Source organism: Falco punctatus (assembly GCF_963210335.1).
Source record: "Falco punctatus genome assembly, chromosome: 14".
Taxonomy (NCBI): Eukaryota; Metazoa; Chordata; class Aves; order Falconiformes; family Falconidae; genus Falco; species Falco punctatus.
Window position 1 is genome coordinate 651017 of NC_137594.1, and position 17337 is coordinate 668353.

The 17337-nt window shown below is 41.5% G+C and overlaps 1 protein-coding gene across 3 annotated transcripts in view; it reads right to left on the reverse strand.

Moving 5' to 3' along the window:
• Positions 1-17337, reverse strand: part of AP1G1 (adaptor related protein complex 1 subunit gamma 1) — a 51973-nt gene that overhangs the window by 3911 nt on the left and 30725 nt on the right. For 2 of the 3 annotated variants that reach the window (XM_080365118.1, XM_080365119.1), the window contains exons 11-22: positions 16406-16519; positions 11206-11346; positions 10466-10520; positions 8861-8983; positions 8457-8546; positions 7835-7962; positions 7097-7201; positions 4816-4957; positions 4228-4354; positions 3678-3773; positions 3266-3426; positions 2386-2484 (exon numbers count right to left, since the gene is read on the reverse strand). In XM_080365118.1, coding sequence (XP_080221244.1) covers positions 2386-2484; positions 3266-3426; positions 3678-3773; positions 4228-4354; positions 4816-4957; positions 7097-7201; positions 7835-7962; positions 8457-8546; positions 8861-8983; positions 10466-10520; positions 11206-11346; positions 16406-16519 — 1381 coding nt within the window. Of the gene's footprint in view, positions 1-9; positions 1807-2385; positions 2485-3265; positions 3427-3677; positions 3774-4227; positions 4355-4815; positions 4958-7096; positions 7202-7834; positions 7963-8456; positions 8547-8860; positions 8984-10465; positions 10521-11205; positions 11347-16405; positions 16520-17337 lie in introns of those variants that run through there. The other variant, XM_080365120.1, reaches the window with a different exon arrangement.

Sequence of the window (17337 nt, forward strand, 5' to 3'; positions counted from 1 at the left end):
CTACAAGAGAAAAAGGGGGAAAGAAAACAACAAACAAAACAAATTCAGGTCTTCATTAAAGGTCAGCAAATCCTCCCATGTCCAGCTCCCCTCCCTTACCCCACAAATACAAAACACAGACCTTTTCCTCACCACAAGAGCTTGCTGGAAGGATGTGCAGCGTAAGCTATGACACTGCAGATAAGTGCTTAATCTGGTAGGATGTTGATTGGGCACTGTAATTTCAGTTTTTCTGAAAGCTTGTACCTGATCTATAGCACAGCTTTGACCCACATCTCTCTTTGCACTGGCCCTGCTCTCACAAGCGTTTAAGTCCTTTAATAAAAAAAAAAATCACTGCCTTAAAGTCCCAGCTAACAACGGAAGAAAGTAGGGGGCAGATCCAGACTCCGCTGCTCTGCACTTCGGCTCACAGGGAGAGATGTCGTTTCCCATACTAGCTGTTCACTCAAAGCAGTGGTCTGGAAACTTCAAATATTGCATAGAGCAATAGCACTGTGAAGGAAATAGCCTAAAAAAGACTAGAAACAGAGTCTCTAAGAACACTTCCTCCTGCTGTGAGTAAATAACAGAATAGCTCAGAAGTTGTTTTACACTGTCATTTGGCTGTCATCTGGTGGCCCTTAATAATAGCTAGAGCACAGCATGCTCCACCTAGGTTCTCTGTTCTCCTTACTCTCAAAAAAATCTTGCTTCCCAAAAACCCTAAAAGGAAAAGCAAAGAGTTGGCTGTTTCTGGCTCTTTTCCCCATACCTACAGTTAAACATGCAAAAGGGATAGCAGAGGAAGGGAAAGAAGGATGACTACTGCTCCAACCAGCCTCAAGATAAAGAAGTTATACTTTATCACCGATATATCACGATAATCAGTGTCAGGTTTTGTTATATTTGGCATTGTTTTGGGAAACTGGCCATCCATTTCAATCCAGCACAATGACAGTCCATGTCCAGGTGAAAAGACTTTTTTTTTACAACACTGACAAGACAAACAGCTACCTCCTAGGTAGCAAGGCTGTTGTGAGGTTGCCTCCCTGAGTATTCCAGGTAACTACACTAGCTCATGACAGGGTTCTTGCAAAGCTGTACGTTCAGGCAGTAGCAATCTAATTGACAGTAAGAGATGCACAAATGCCTGAGGTGGAAGAATTAGAAAAGGGTAGTAAAATACTATTTTGCACCTCTGTGTTCTGAAGTGTTCATAGGCATTCTGGTGTTCCAACAAGAAAGCATCCCACTATCTAGGTGTATTCTACTTTGTGGATCCCATCTGAGGTGGATATACTGCAACTTCTGGCACCTTAAAGGAAAACTCCTAAGCTCTCTCAAGTTCAGAAAATAGCTTTCAAGGTGATCTTTGAAAGGTGCTCCATGGCACCACAGAGAAATTCGTATCACATGTATACAAGACAAACAGTAACTAGTCTTGTACCTTAATACAGGCAGAGGGGAGCACACTGCACGGAACTAAGGGATGATGCATGGACACCACAAAACCTATGCACTAGAAGATAGCTATTTCAGTGAAATCTTGGGCTGAGATTTGAGAATTTTTCCGATTTGTACATCAGTCTAGCAGCAACACTTAACTACAGCAGTACATAAGTGTTAACCTATGAAAGCCTTAAGGTGTTTCAAGTTCTCCAAGATTTTTAACATCTTAATGTATTTCTTCCTCTCTGGGACACCCTTATCTCAATTTTATTTTTCTTTCTGATGCCATCTAAATACCTGCAAAGCCTCTTAAGGCCACACCCCACCCTCTCCTCAAGTCTGCTGTATCACAGTCTTTAAGCCTGCCTCTGAAGGCTGTAAAACAAATGAAATTATGGTTAAATCATACCTAAAAGATTCTTTCCATCAACCATTTAAAACTACACTCACCACATTAAAAACAAATGACACCACTTGAGACAATTTTGTTAAGATTACGGATCAAGCTATTTTTTGTGTAACAAATATTTCAAGTAATGCCGCTGCATTGAAATAGCAAGAACAAATATGGAATATATTTATATGGCAAGACACTTGCCTTTCAATACATCACATTTACAACATACAGTCATGAGGCTGAGCTCCCCTAAAAAGGTCATCTAAAAACTTGTTTAACAACCATTCCAATGCAAGAGACATCCATGAATTCACGAAGATAGCAAAGCTGTGAATCTGTTTCAGCAGCATAACCAAATAGAAGGCCAAATCTGAGCCCACAACCTCCTGGCTTTTTTTGTAACTTTTCCTAACCCTAACCAAAACAACTGTCATTAAAAACACATTGTTCACTACCATCACTCCTTATCTCTCATCAGAGATGCATCCTTAACTGACTGCCACTAAATGCATGACTCCAAGACAGCATCTTTAATAACTGATCTTGGAATCACTCACCTTTTGTGGATTCAGGACTTTAATGACCTGTGTGATGGTCCCCGAGTTAAATGCAGGGATGACACTGCTGCTGGGAGACAGGAGCTGCAGCTGGAATGTCTGAACAAAGAGCAAAGAGAAAACAATTTGATGCTTAAGTGAGAACAAAGTGATTTGTTTGCACTGACAGAAACCAAGGAAAACTAAGAGTTCAGTTTCTGGCTCTGAACAATCAGTTCAACTCCCTATCTGTAAAGAACAAAATATTCACTGGCCCACCTGCTTTCCACATAAGTAAAAATCCAGATAGCCCAAAAACTAGTGGGTGGGGGCTTACTGTAGCGTACCAAGATCAGCAGTGATGTACTGTTTCAAGTGTCACATGCAGAGGAACAGTTAAGTCTGCTCAGCATACCTGTAACTTTGGGAGGCCTGTTCTTTCCCTGATTTCTTCCTATGGCAGGCATGAAACCAATCTGAATTAGAGCATTACTAATTCCTAGAAGTGAAATTCCCTTAAGTTAATTTATCTTCCCAAACTTGAAGAACATTCCAATCGCATCCTACTTGAATGGTCTGCACTCCGTTATAAACTAGGCAATATCTGTCTCCCCTGTTTTGTGCTGCAGCTAAGTGCAAGGGGAGACAATTCAGTGTTTAAAGGAAGATCATCACTAATCACCATGCAGGGACTCATTTACACTTTTATAAGCAACTAATAGCTTAAAAGATTTTTTCACATATTCATAGTGGCAAAGAGCATGGTATATTTCTTGGAAACTAAGAATAAAGGGAAAGATTAGTGTTTACCTTGCAAGTTTCTGTCTACATGAAAGCACCATTCAGGAATTATTTGCAGCTGGCCCTCAACCTATCACTTAGTTGCCCTACGTGGCTCTACCTTTGGTACTGCAGCTTGGAAAACAAAATCTGTCATATCCAGCTCTGTGCTGTTGGAGGCCTGTATCGTGATTACAGTGACACTAGGGTTGGTGTTTGACCTCTCAAAGGTGAAGTCAATCTTCAGCCCATTCTTGTTGTACGCAGTAATGGAGGGGATTCCTGTAGAAAACAAAAAAGCAGCAGACCTACGGAATCTGGAGATTAATTCTCAACACCATAGAACACATTTACTTGACCCCAGACGAACTCTTCTAAGATTAAACACACTCCCTCTTTCTCCTCCAGTGTCTGTGCCACACTTCCAAATTCCCACCCCCCCCCCCCCCCTTTTTTTTTTTTGACTATCCCTTGTTTCCTGTTTTGGTTGGGTGCTGTGGCACTTCAGGCTAAAGAATTTACACATCCCTAACCTGCAGCAATATCATTGAAGAGAGGCTGTGATGAAAGTCCATCAAGCAGGAACGGAGGCTGTGCTATCTGGGGCACAGGGGCAGATACTGGAGAACCTACAAGAAATGGTGAAGTATTATTACTTAGCTGTCAGGAAACAAAGAGTAATTACTCCTTCTCTGAAGATCAACTGCTGTGCATCATATTTCTTTACATGAAGCTCTACAAGTCATCTGTGTTGTCATCCTCCCCTTCTTGGCTTTCATTAACATGGATTGGCTCCTCTTGAGCTAGCAGGCATTCAAATGGAATGAATTCCACACATCTCCCAGTCCTCTCTGGAAAGGCCCAGAGCATTCCCAGGGTGAAGCATGAAAATACTCAAGTCTCCCCAGCTAATCATGCAGAGTCAACCTGTGACTTTATTTCCTGACTCCCACCTGTATGCTAACATGGATCTTGGGAAGAGTTAAGTGTGAAGTCTAGGATGATAGAAAGTCAAGAACTAGCCAGCCCTCATGCCGCCCCAGGACTGAGAACACAGATTTTTAAGAGATGCAGCCTGCTCACCTGTTAGGTTGAGGTCTCCCAGGAGGTCAAGGAGCTCTCCACCAGCAGAGGCTGGCTTGCTTGTAGGTGCAGTGGGGATTACAGGTGTTATATCACTTCCCCCCAACAAGTCCAATAAATCATTTGCCTAATGAGAGAGTGGATGGAATAGGCACATATTCAACTTCCTGTTAGTCTCCCTTGCAAATGTAATGGATTTTACTTGCTCTCAGACTGAAGATCAACAGAGCTGCAGGCCAGTCAGAAAGGTTCTTAATTTGGCTATGGTCCCATGCCCCACGTGAAATCTAGTTTCCATGCTCTTGAGACCATAAAGGCAGCGAAGGATAGAGTTCACGCACACCGAGACAGGTTGGGGGATATATGTCTTTACCCCACCCTGCTCTTGCACTCCCCACAGTGACCTCTTCCGCACTCCTGTCCTTGACACCAGAGCCATCAGAGCAGAGAGATGATGCAATCACCACCAGGCCAGAACCAGCAAAGAGGCAGAGAGGGGGAGGGAGATGTTCTCATTTTACTGTTGACAGTGGCTGGTAGTGTGGCCTGACAGGCAGAGGAAGCTTACCCTAGATCAGTTTCCATTACCTGGCTAGCAGGCTGCAATCCAGAAGGTGGAGGTTTGGTTTCCAGTACTGCTGGCTCTGTCTCTCCGTTGGTCTGTACAATCTCAGTAGGGCCGTTGGTGGTGACTTTCTCCATTACTGGCATTCTCTCAAGCAGGGCTGGCCTGAAAGAAGCTGACATAGTCACACTGTGCCATCTTCCTGGATCCCGGTCCAAATACACAGACATTCAGGAGATGATATACACAGGGCAACCTGCCTTTTCCTTTTAGTTCCAATGCAAGAAAACTGTAAGACTGCATGACAGCTTCAGGCAGTCAGAAGTAATCCCTAGCATTCTGTGCCAGTGTAAATACATCACCTGAAATCTGAAAGCCAAGCAAGCCTTCCCGCCTCCTGTTTTCCCCTAGTACTTGACACAGTTTCCACCATGGGGCTAGGATAACAAACCCAAGACAAAGATTAAGTAATTTAGCAATGGTGGATTAACTGCAGGCATGGGACACTTGACTGCTCTGTTCCACATGCAGCTGAGTCAGAGTGAGCTCATTTGACTTCTCTTTAAAGAACAGTTAACCCCTTAGAACAGGTGATGATGTTGAAAAAGCAAATCACCATGCTTTCATTTAACCAAATGAAGTTGAGCCCTTGAGAGTATCTTCCTGAAATGATGCAGAGACTGAAGAGGCATGGGATCTAGAATACTGACATCAAACCAAAAAACCTGTATGGGGGGGAACTAGTCTGTAATACAAGAAAGGACATTAGCCTTGCATATCAAGCCACAAAGTGCTGCATGTAACAGGGGTAAGCCACACTGTCTACACATCTTCTGGGCTGCAAAAGTGTTCTAGTGCCAATAAATCCAGCAATGGGCCACATTTTTGACCATGAACAAAGTCTTAATGAGCAGAAACTATTAAATATTGACCTTTACACTGTAATGAACAGCAGGATATACTGGGGGGTGGGGTGGGGGATGGGCATGGAATACAGATGCTCTCTTGTAAAACCAAATGAAGTTCACATATATTTTTCTGAAGGGCAATGCTACCAAAACTATGAATAGCACACACTGCCAATCTGATCAAAAGCCAACTGACTGCCAGACACCACCATCTACAATGGTCAACTCAGATCCAAAGCCTCTCATGCTAGATTTTTCTCGACTCATTCATAAGGCTTCATGCAAAGCCCTAGGCAGCTCATGCACCCTAGCTCATTAAAATGACTTTTCCAAGAACAACTTGAGTTGCTGCATGGATCCCATGGGAGGAGAGAAAAAGAGGAAATCCCAAGGAAGTTGTGTCCTACACATAGCGAATAGGATGGTACTGTTGGAAAAAAATGATTGTGAAGAGCCTTTGAAACAAGCTTTGGAGGCCCCTAGAAACACAGTCAGTATTTAGTTCAGTGGCACCCACTTTCTCTGTCCTCTTATCTAGACTCTAAAATGGATGTGCCTTCATCCAATGGAATCTTAAGGAAAGTTTTCAAGGGTGGATGACGTTAATCCCCAGAAGATGTCCTCCAATCTTAGAATCCTCACTGAACAGAAGAATCTACAGTGCCCCTACATACCAGCAATTAACTATTGCATGTGGCAGATTAAGGACTATTCTGCAAAGAATTACAGATTTAGTTATTTCCACAAAACAGGGTTTTAAACTTTCTCAAAGAAACAATCACTTGAGCAAAGCAACGATGAATGGGGACCTCTCAATGATAAGGTGTGAGGAGGTTAACATGCTCATGAATTGTAAAACATGGATGCCGAGCGGTAGAGTGAAACAGAATGTCTTTTCATGAAGAATTTGAGATTTTAAACAGATACTACAAGAAGACAGAGTAAATTGAAAAGATGTTCTAAAAATTTAAAAGCATTAACAGTTGGAGTAATTACCTCAAGTTCAGAGCACAGCTTAGAAGGACAGGTCAATGGATCCCCGCATGCTTATTTCATAGACATTTTAAAATCAATTTGAACCGAATGACTACGGTAATGTCATGCTACCTGTGCTTACTCAGCTAGCAAATTTAAGATTCAACACCTACAAGCTGGTCAAGTTCAAGCTCAAAGCAGGGCAAATGTTTTGGCTGAGAGTCTGACCACAGAACAATCTCTCAGGATATGTTAAGTTCTTAAAACACTAACCCTATAGATCAGGGAGGGATTGTAGTTCCTCTGTAGGATTACAGATTCTATCACCAGACAAAGTTCTCAAAGCACAAAGTGTGGTACACAGGAGATGAAAGTAGATGATAATGATCCTCTTCAAACACCAAAACTCATCAGCACTTACCTCATGTGATCATATTTCTTGAAAAGTGCATTATATTCCACTGCCCTCTGCTGTAGCTCCACATCGATGCTGCTGCCGTAAATGGAAACTACCTTCTTAATGCGACTGTGTGTGGGCAGAGGGAAACAGAAGCAAACAAAAAAAAACACACTATGAAATTAGCAGCAATAAGCAAGGGATTAGCATGTGTCATCCAGAAGACACTATCTGGCCTCTGCTCATCAAGTGTCCTTTTTAACTTATTTAAAACAATAGTCACTGGCTGTTTTCCCGGAGTATATATGCAACATTCATTTTTGAACTGTCCCTTCACAACAGCAGCAGCAGGTGATTAATATACCACCACAAAGCATATCATAAGAAAGCTCAGCCACCCACACTGAGAAGCCATTGGTAGCAAACAAGGCCATTTTTCTCTCCATCAGCAAAAAAAGGAACTGGAAAGAACAACTTATTGAAGTAAAGACTTATACTTCTTCCCCATAAAGGAGTTTCCAAACAAAAGCAACGCGGATGAAATGCCTACACAGTAGAGGACATCCACAGAGAAAATTGTACAAATCATTGGAAGTCTTCCACCCTGCAAGCAAAGGAAGACTGTAAAAGACAACAAATAATAAAAGAAAACAAACAAATTACTCTTGTAAACCATGGAAGCAGAACATGTCGAAGGAATACAAATGATGCCAGTATATTTGCAACAAAGCCCTGTGCAGTACAACATCAATGAGAACTCACTTGACAGTGCAGGTGAACCTTGTGGAAAGCTTCATGATGGCAGTAAGAGCGTAGCCTCGTGTAACAGATGCAGACATATTAGATATCAGGACGCTCTCTAAAATATCAAGAACTTCATCCTCTGTTGCCTGAAAGTGCAGAAGCATTAGGGTGAGACAGAGAGAAGCTCTGCAGCAAGCCTTCCAGAGCATACTGTAAAAACCTGTCTCTTGCTTAATGGCCACGTTGTACCTCCTCCACAACTTTGTGAGCCTGTAGCATTGTGTTCAGAGTGTATGAGACAGGTGCATCTAGGTGGAGATCTTAAGGTATTAGTTTTAAAACACAGTTCCTGTTCCACACACTGAAGGGCAGGTTTATCACCAAAATACACAGCTAAGACCTTAGCAGATACCCTGCAAGCTAGGTCAGCACTGAAACCACACCACTCTGCCAATGGTAGTTGTGTTCTGCACAGCAAAAGTTCATGCAGCCCAACGGGAAGGAGGCTTCTGTCCAGGGTCCATCACCACCATGGACATCAATGCTAAGTAACTGTTGCAAGTATTCCTCTCACATAGCCAGCATCAAGCAGCTCCAGCCTCAGCCAGGTACACAGTTGTTCATTTTTCCCAAGCCATACCTGTATTGGTTCCTCTTCTTCACACTGACCAGACACCAGAAGATCTCCATACTCTCCTATGCACCAAGAGGCCACTTGCACCAGAGGCTGCTGTTAGAAGAAAAATCAGACGTCTCAGAAATAAATACAAAATTTAACCATCACCATTTCCCAGACCAAGCTTAGCCCTCCTTCCAGCCAAAGTAGTTCTTCACAGCAAAAGAAACAGGAATATTTGATTCAATCAAGAATCCCATAAGAGAATTAGAGAAAATAAAAAGAACATGAACTTACAGAAGACATGCCTCCTCTGCAATCTGTTCCTTGGAGCTAGACAGTGTGATGTTGGCTTACCTTGAGACACTTACTAAACATGCTAATTGCAGTACAACAAGGAAACTGAAGCTGGTCACATTTGGTATTACCTGGGAGTAATCACCAAGGATGGCTTTGTAGAGTCTCTGAACAGTGTAGGCATGCATCTCCACACTATTAGTTATTAGCTGAATCAGATTGGGAACAGCATCATCACGAACATAACTTCCTGCCTGCAAGAACAACTGTTGTTAGGTTTCACTATCCAACTTCTCAGTAACACCCAGCATCTGCTGATATCCTTTACAAAGCCACCCAATGTGCATGGAAATAAAAAAAATCAACCTCTCCATCCCCAAGCACTTTACGGTTGATTTTGAGCAGGCTCAGATGAGAAGTAGTACAGGACAGTACATTTTCCTAATGAACTCAACCATACTCAGAGAAATCCATATTATAAATATGTCAAAATTGTCAGGAGCATAAGAGCATGGACACAAGAATCCCATGCTACAGAAGGAACAAAAAGCAACCCAGAAAACTTCTGTTAGATGGAAGGCTTTAAGTCAAAGTCACCCTGGGGGCAGAATGCAGCTCATTCAAACATTTGCTCAAAGCCAGCCTCTATGCCAAACAAGCACAGGACCCAGGAACTTGTCTGCATATCACTCTTTGGTTGAAGCATAGGAACAGGGAGCTCAGAGGGAAAAATCCCACTTTAAGGCCAAGGAAGTATGTGGGGCAATACACAATCACACAGCTTTGGCACTGAAGGGAAAATGTATACTGTTCATAACTGTTCTGTTTAGGCACTCTGGCACTGAGAGCAGAGCATGCAAAAAGAAAGAAATTAATGAGCCCAATTAGGTCAACTAAGTGAGAATCTAGCAGCCAAAAGAAGGAAGTTAACTTTATTGAAGGAAGTTCCTTCATTGTAGTCACTTGAGAGCAGTTCTCACAGCTAGCCTTCTAATGGAAATTAGTTCTCAGTTCAGAATAATCTACTTTTCTTTGTTTCAGGGTAGGAAAACAGCACACAAGCCAGACTCACTTCTTGATGAACTTCTCAAATTTGAACACTCATACTGATAAAATAAATCTCTTCCCACCCCTTTGCCTCAGGGAACACACTGCCTACCCAAGTTATCAAGATCACTTCCCTCTTGTTTGCCAAAACAATACTCCAGTTCCATCTCAGCTGTGATGTTTATAAAGAAAGTCATGTAGGTAAAGAGTAGTAATTAAACCCAAGGAAGAGGAACTAGAAAGGTTTGACACTGTTTCATTAAAAAGCTTTGATAAACTCAACTTGGAATAATTCCAATAATTTTTTTCACCCCCTTTCTCTTTGCAAGTCACTTCAGGCTGTATTCACTCCCCCCTGAAAGCACTATATATTAGAATCACAGACAGCAAAGAGCTGTCCTAACTTAGAAGCTAATATGATTATGGCAGTAGAAAGCACTCTGCCACATGCTGTATTCTTGCATGATTTCAGAAACACACATTTCTAAAAAAACTCAGTCATATTTACAGTTTACATATTTCTGACTGTCTGCCTTGGGTCACTACCATGTAAGTACACTTTCTCTGTATATTGCAGCATTTGTTATCTGCCAGCCTTTATAGCCATCTCCAACTTGATGATGAGTAACTTCCTACAGATATAATTTTTTTTTTATGTAGTCAGACACAGGAGAGGCAATTTCACTTACCGTTGTTAAGACTCTCATAATTGTGTCTATGTGCCAGCGTTTGGAAGGAGCGTATCTGACAAAATTAAGAAAACAAGTTAGCGAGGTAACTGCTAGCCTTCAACACCAGCAAGAAATTCATCATCATCATAACATCCCCATTCAGTTATTTTCTGGCCTACTGCTGGGGGGACACACATGGGGATGAGACTGACACCAACACACACAGCCCCCACCCCCAAAAAAACCAACCACACCCACAGAACAGAACACCAGATGCTTCAGATTCTTTGACTTTTTTGTATTAGTGCCAACATTAGAAAGCTGAATGAATACACAAGTCTGTATAATACAGCACAGCCATCCCTTGCATATACAATACTTCAGAGTCAGGCTGCTGATTACAATGGCTCAACAGTAATGAGATCATCTCACCTGGGCAACTAACCAGAGAGACTGTGTGCATGGAGGGGAGATGGGGCCAACATGTCAGCACAATAGCTGTTCCAAAGCGCAGCAGATATAAATATATTAGACTGGTTTGGCGATATAAAGACTATCCATATGCGACACTAGTGCGTCCTGTTCCTCAGAGTGTGTTAAAAGCTGATAAACCACAGGAAGTATCAACAAATGGAGAAGCGATGATCAACATATTCTCTCTAGGGGGGGGGGGGGTGAGGCGTGGAAGAACAACACACAAAATGCTCACAATTCCAAGGATGTACAAACAATTAGTAGCAAGTAAATTGACCCCATACTTTTCAGCTGCAAGAAATATTCCAGATGCACAGTCTGCCTTGAACTCTGGTTCACATGAATCTAGAAAATACAGCAACTCCTTCATCATTCCACGGACATTGTTCCCATTAACAAGAGCAAAACTCAGTTCCATTGCACGCCTAGGGCAAGAGACAGAAAACCAATAAAGTGTTTTCATCTAGTGAAGTCAAAAAACCCCAACCAAGTCCAGCTACTCAAATGCACTTATCTTTTAATTAAGAAGAGAGCAATATTTATGAATCCTGTGATAACAATCTTCCACATTATATGTAGCAGTATTTTTCTGTTCATGGGTGGACAATAAATACCCCCCACCAAAAGAACTAAGGGGGAGTGGGGGTGCAGGGTGCTCTAGAAACACCTATCCAGATGTTCTAAAGGCTAGAAATATCTTTCAGCAGCCAGAGTCCATCAGCATTAATGTCTGACTGTCCAAATATTTGCAGCCGCACGCTGGTCATTACTGACACAACTGCAGCAAGTAATTCATGCTACATACAACACACTTTTTGCAGCTTCAGGGATCCAGAAGAGACCTGTTTCAATCTCCAAGTATTAGAGATTCTAATACAGTAGAGATTTAAAATATTAACTGATAAGCTTTATTGTATCCTGTCAAATACACTACATAAGATTTCTAGAACCCCAAACTACCCTGGTGCTCTTTTCAGAACCCATTCACCCACACAAGCTGACTCTACCGGCTCTTTGCTACTCCTTGCTGTACACATTGAGAGGTCAAGAGGCTAGTCCTTAGCCCTTCTACTCGAAGCTTCTGTAGTTGACTAGCACAGATCTCCCATTCTTTCAACATTTTTTGAACAAAGACTACCATCTTCAAATGTGATTGACTTCTGTGCAACGTTGGCAATTAGTTACGTTAAAATGTATTAAAACAGCCTCACTAAACAACCCTGACTATTCTTTAAAATGGAGCATTTTGTGTAATCCAGAATCCAAACCTCCGAGCTGTGTCCTTTTCATACTATCAGGAACTTTATTTGCTGCTTGTCACTGAGACGGTCTACTAGAAGACGAGAAAGATTAGAAAGATCTTCATAGCACACCAAAAACTTCCTCCATTTCAGTTACCTTTTGAAATCACATGGAACTACTTCACATGTACAGTGATTTTGTGCTGCTTGTTGTGCAACACATTACATCTGAAATTATGTCAAAAGGCCCAAAGTCTATTTTACAGTACGTGTTTTCTTCAGCTAGATTAGACTTCAATGTATGTTTAACTCCAGTAATTTTCATTAAAATTAAATGTTGAGGCACCTGGAGGAACCTGTTCTGTAATCAACAACCCCCAATGTACTCAGCCATTCCTTACCAAAGCAGCCTACACACCACCACTGCCAGTTCACCCCGACTGAGGGTCCCACAGTGAGCACAACAGCCTAATCTCGCTGATATGACAGGTCAAGGTATAGCCCATGAAACGGAAGAATGAGCTACGTTTTCTAGGCTAGAAAAGTCATGGAAAAGGGCGTGAAATCGCCCCTAGAAGGCAGATTTAGCAATAAAGCAAAACAATAGTGCTCACTTTAAGCTGGCCCAGGGACACATACATACACCCACCACCCTCCTCACAAGCTACAAACCATGATAACTAGTACCCTTATCAGCTGAAGATGGGGTAAGTTATAACAAGGTAAGTATACCGGAAGGTGTACTTAGCACACTAAGATGTAGCTACAACAACAAAGCATCCAGCTTACACTTGAAAGATGTCTGCCACACACCAGATCATCTTGAAAGCCCAACTCTAGCCCAATCACAAAACTGAAGGTTAGTTAAAAATCCACTTCATTAAACTAAAACATTCCTCCAACTTAGTATTGGCGATAGAAAAGACCCACTGGCATGATACAGTCCTGTACCACAAGGGAAAGATGAAATAGCAATGAAAAGCTCCAAGCAACAAAGAGCAAAGATATGCCCTTGTACCTCTTGCATCAAGGTTTAGTGAAAACAACCAAGCAAAATGACCTTAAGCTTGCCCCCCACGAAATCCAAGCAAGCTACTCACAAGCAGCTGTCCCTTAGCAAACCTGTCTCTGTTGCAAAAGAGTGGGATGACTTGTCAGTAGAGGTGAAAAGCTGGGCGATAGATTCATTTCACAGACAACAAACTAAGTTTGCCCTTAACTGTCCTCCAAGGACACTCGACCCAACCTGCATGAAATGAATTAAGAGCAACTTAAAGGAGGTACAGCTCCTTTAACAAAGAATACAACCTCCCCTAGCACGTAACTCGGCCACTCTTCACTGATATTGTGGGCCCTCACGCAGCCAAAGAGTATGTCAAAGCTCCACCCCAAAAATCCAAGAACAATATGACTCCCTTATAACACAGCAGGCCAATCTATCACAATAGAAGAGTTAATGCTAAAATTAGTAACTAGGGGATCCGCCTCCTGTCAGGCATAAGCTTACATCCAAACATTACTAAAAGGCTTCTACTAATACCTGAACTCCAGCAAGACCTAGCATTTAAATCAGCCCTGTTAACCCAACTCAGGCAAGCCTGCCAGGAAGATTAAAATCTGTAAAAGGAACTGTGCAAGCCCAAGGACTGACTGTTTAGCCTTCAGCTAAATCAAGTATTGAAGGTGATGCCTGCCCAGTGATACTACATTTAACGGCTGCGGTATCCTAACTGTGCAAAGGTAGCGCAATCAACTGTCCCATAAATCGAGACTTGTATGAATGGCTAAACGAGGTCTTATGCATGAGTTACATTGTCATTTATTCATATATTTACTGGCAACAAATCCCATGAGCAGTCCCATTGATTCTGTCTTGCTCCAGAGTCAAGCTTGCCAACCTACCACTACCATGTGGACACAGGTTTTTGGTTTTTTTTGTTTTTTTTTTTTTTTAAATCATTTAGTATTTTCCCAATGTTCATGAAACATCAACAACTTAGACCAGGCACATTGCCCAATCCAATGGTATGGGGCACAAGCTATTTGTTCTCAAGAATCTGGAAGCATCTAGACAGCACTGCTTCTCAACATCTCCTTATTAAGTACTGTAATGAGGATTTCTACAGAATGGTGAACTGTAGATGTGCTATTTTGCTTTTTACCCAACTAATACCCAGGGACCTAGAAAACACAGAGGTATTCAGAATTAGGATGGAAATATATACATTGTTACCTTTTATAATCTAGATTCTATTGCTGGTTGGAGACCTACACCATTATTAGAATTGTTTTCATCCCTTCAATTAGTTCCCAACTCCTTACACCTAACCCTAACTTGGTTTAAAGTTTTCTGTGTTTAACTTTTCAGTCACATTATATCAATACTGCACAGATATATCAATACTGCAGGTGCACAGTACTCTGCAATCTTAACATCAGGCATTTATCTCAACACATATTGCTTACCTTCAATCATATTACATGGCTCATTCCTGTCGTGAAGCTCCTAATCATTTTGTTTAATATGATCAAATAACAAAGACTTGAATTAAATTGCAAAACCATTCCCAATTATACTACATGGATCAAAGATGCGCTGCAATGGTTAAAAGATGATGATAACAGGCCATGCTTCAGATAACTAGAACCAGGTATTGTGACTTTCCCTCAAGCCCTAGACCTTGAAACTTACTACCTAGAGTCTCTGACACCCACTCAATATATTGCTTCAGTGAAGACAGTGCATTGTCAGCAGCATGAGTGTCAGCATGGCAACATCATGCTCTGCCGATGGATCACTCAAAGGCTTCATCCTCCAACAGCACTCAGACATGAAGCTCTGTTGTTGGTAGCATAACTATGCTTTCCTAGCAGGCACCACTAAAATGCTTTCATTGCCTTCTATCCAAAGCCTAGACAGGGCTTTGCTATTCCACAGCAGAGCCTCACACTGGCTCTGGCACCAAACAGCAACAGCAGCCTGACTTGCTCAGTATGTAAGATACAAATTTGTGTTTTGGGATAGATTGCAACTGTAAAAATAGATTACATGATACCCATTACATAACAGTTAGAAGTTTCAAAAGCGAGACAGATCCAATTTCTTTCCTGTTCTGCACATATCAGACTGAGTAGTGCTGTTAAAGATATCTAGGTCAGATTCAAAGTTGGGCCTAAATGTGAAGAATGAGTTATCAGAATGATTATCCATAGCATACCTAATCAGTTTAAGAAGATGGAAAAAAAGGTTGAGCAATTTTGAAAGTATATTCATGATGTTATGAGAGCTCAATGAAAATCTGGCCTGTGACAGACAGATTCCACAAGATGCAGCAGGGACCCCATTACTGACATGTCATATCCTGCACTGAGCTCAGACCACCAGTTACAGAAAGAATAACAATGAGGAACAGAGCTCTGAAAGAAAGAGCAAGCAATTGACAGGCTTTTGACTCAATTTAGAAGAGCAATATTCCATATAGGTTGGGCAAAAGTGAGATCAAACACTTCAAGTGTACCTATGAGTGTCTGACAAACAGGAGAAAGCTATTATCATTGAGTAAAAGGAACATAACTGAAGTAAGAGATTGAATGAGAACAAACAGAGGAAGAAGTTTAAGCTGAGTAGCAGAAAAAAAAAAATAAAAAAATCTTCCTGTAGTAGGAAGTAGGAAGCAACCTTGCAAGTTCTCCCATTGCCCAGAAAAGTAGCAACACACTGCTATTTAAATGATAAATGAACATCAAGAATGCATAACGGGACGTGGTTTGTAAGCAAATTATTTGAATAATCAGGTTAAGTCTGAATTCTACCACTGCCTAATCAAATTTAATCTAGAATGCATTGTTTGGATGGCTTAACGCCATTTCAAGGCAACTTGACACTGCCCGTTTGTCTGGGAAAGGAAAGCAATATGGAGCCTGTCAAAGTAGTTTTGATTGTGATTATACTTTATGAAGGCTTTCCACCTCATTGTAAGCACACAGTGTGATACAGATTCCATTTCTGAAAAACTGAAACAGAGAAAACCTTTTTTTCCAATCCAAGACATACAAAATGTAAAAGCAGCTTCCCAAAGAAGGTGGCTGCACATCTTCATTACCTTCTTTGAAGTACGAACCATACTATGCATTAATACTAATATCATGTACAGTTCCCCAAGACTGTCATTTTCCCCTACGCCCTGCTCATTTTCCATAGGCTGTCAACCTTCAGAGTTTATTTCACTGATACTTCAATTACCTTTTAATGGAGACATCCAGATCCTTCAGGCAGTCCACAATAGTGCTTCTATGCCGCTGTACTGCATTATGGTCTGTCTGTACAGTTTTCAACAATGACGTCAAAGCTACGTATCTGCGACAAGGACATACAGTCAGAAAAAGCTGACAGACTGTATTTAATTTCTATGCACAGACACTCACACTCACCAAAACTTAAGTCTTATTTTGCAGGAGAATAGGGTTCTCTTGTACTTGGTAACAAATGGAAATCTTCCAGGGGACTGCTTGCCCTATCTTCAAAGGTGAGTTACCATACTGAACTGTAACATGCCTAACACCCTGCTGCCTGGAGAAGCACCTGTCCCAGTTCCTGGGCTCATGTCAGTTGTCTGTTATTCACAAAGATGTTGAAGAGACAAGGCAATTAAAGATTAGACCTCCACAGATCATATGCTCAAACTAGTGTGAGCTGTAATTCCCAAGGCTAGTCTTCTACCTACACCATGATTTGCAATCAAAATGCCTAGAGATGCAAATTAATTCTAGCAGTTGCAGCAATTACATGTCCAGATTCATAGTGACCAAAACACAACCAAGCTTCCTTGTTGCCAGCAGCACACAATCAGAAAAACCACAGTTTTTCCTCTAATTTGTCACATCTCCAATGCCATCTCTCATTTCAATACCGCCACAGACCAGCTGGGACAAGACAGGACATTCACAGACTATTGCAAAAAACACTTAACTAGATTAAGAAATCACATGTTAAGAATTACATCATACACCCAGATACATCAACTAAGAAGGGCATGGCTACAGTTGAATACTTGCACAGAGAAAAGAATGCACCAAGAAAGAAGAAAGCTAGACAGTCACACTAACCCCAGTAAAAGTACTGGAAAGCTCTACTTCAGCATAATCTTTGTGTAATTTTTTCTCACACATTTTAAA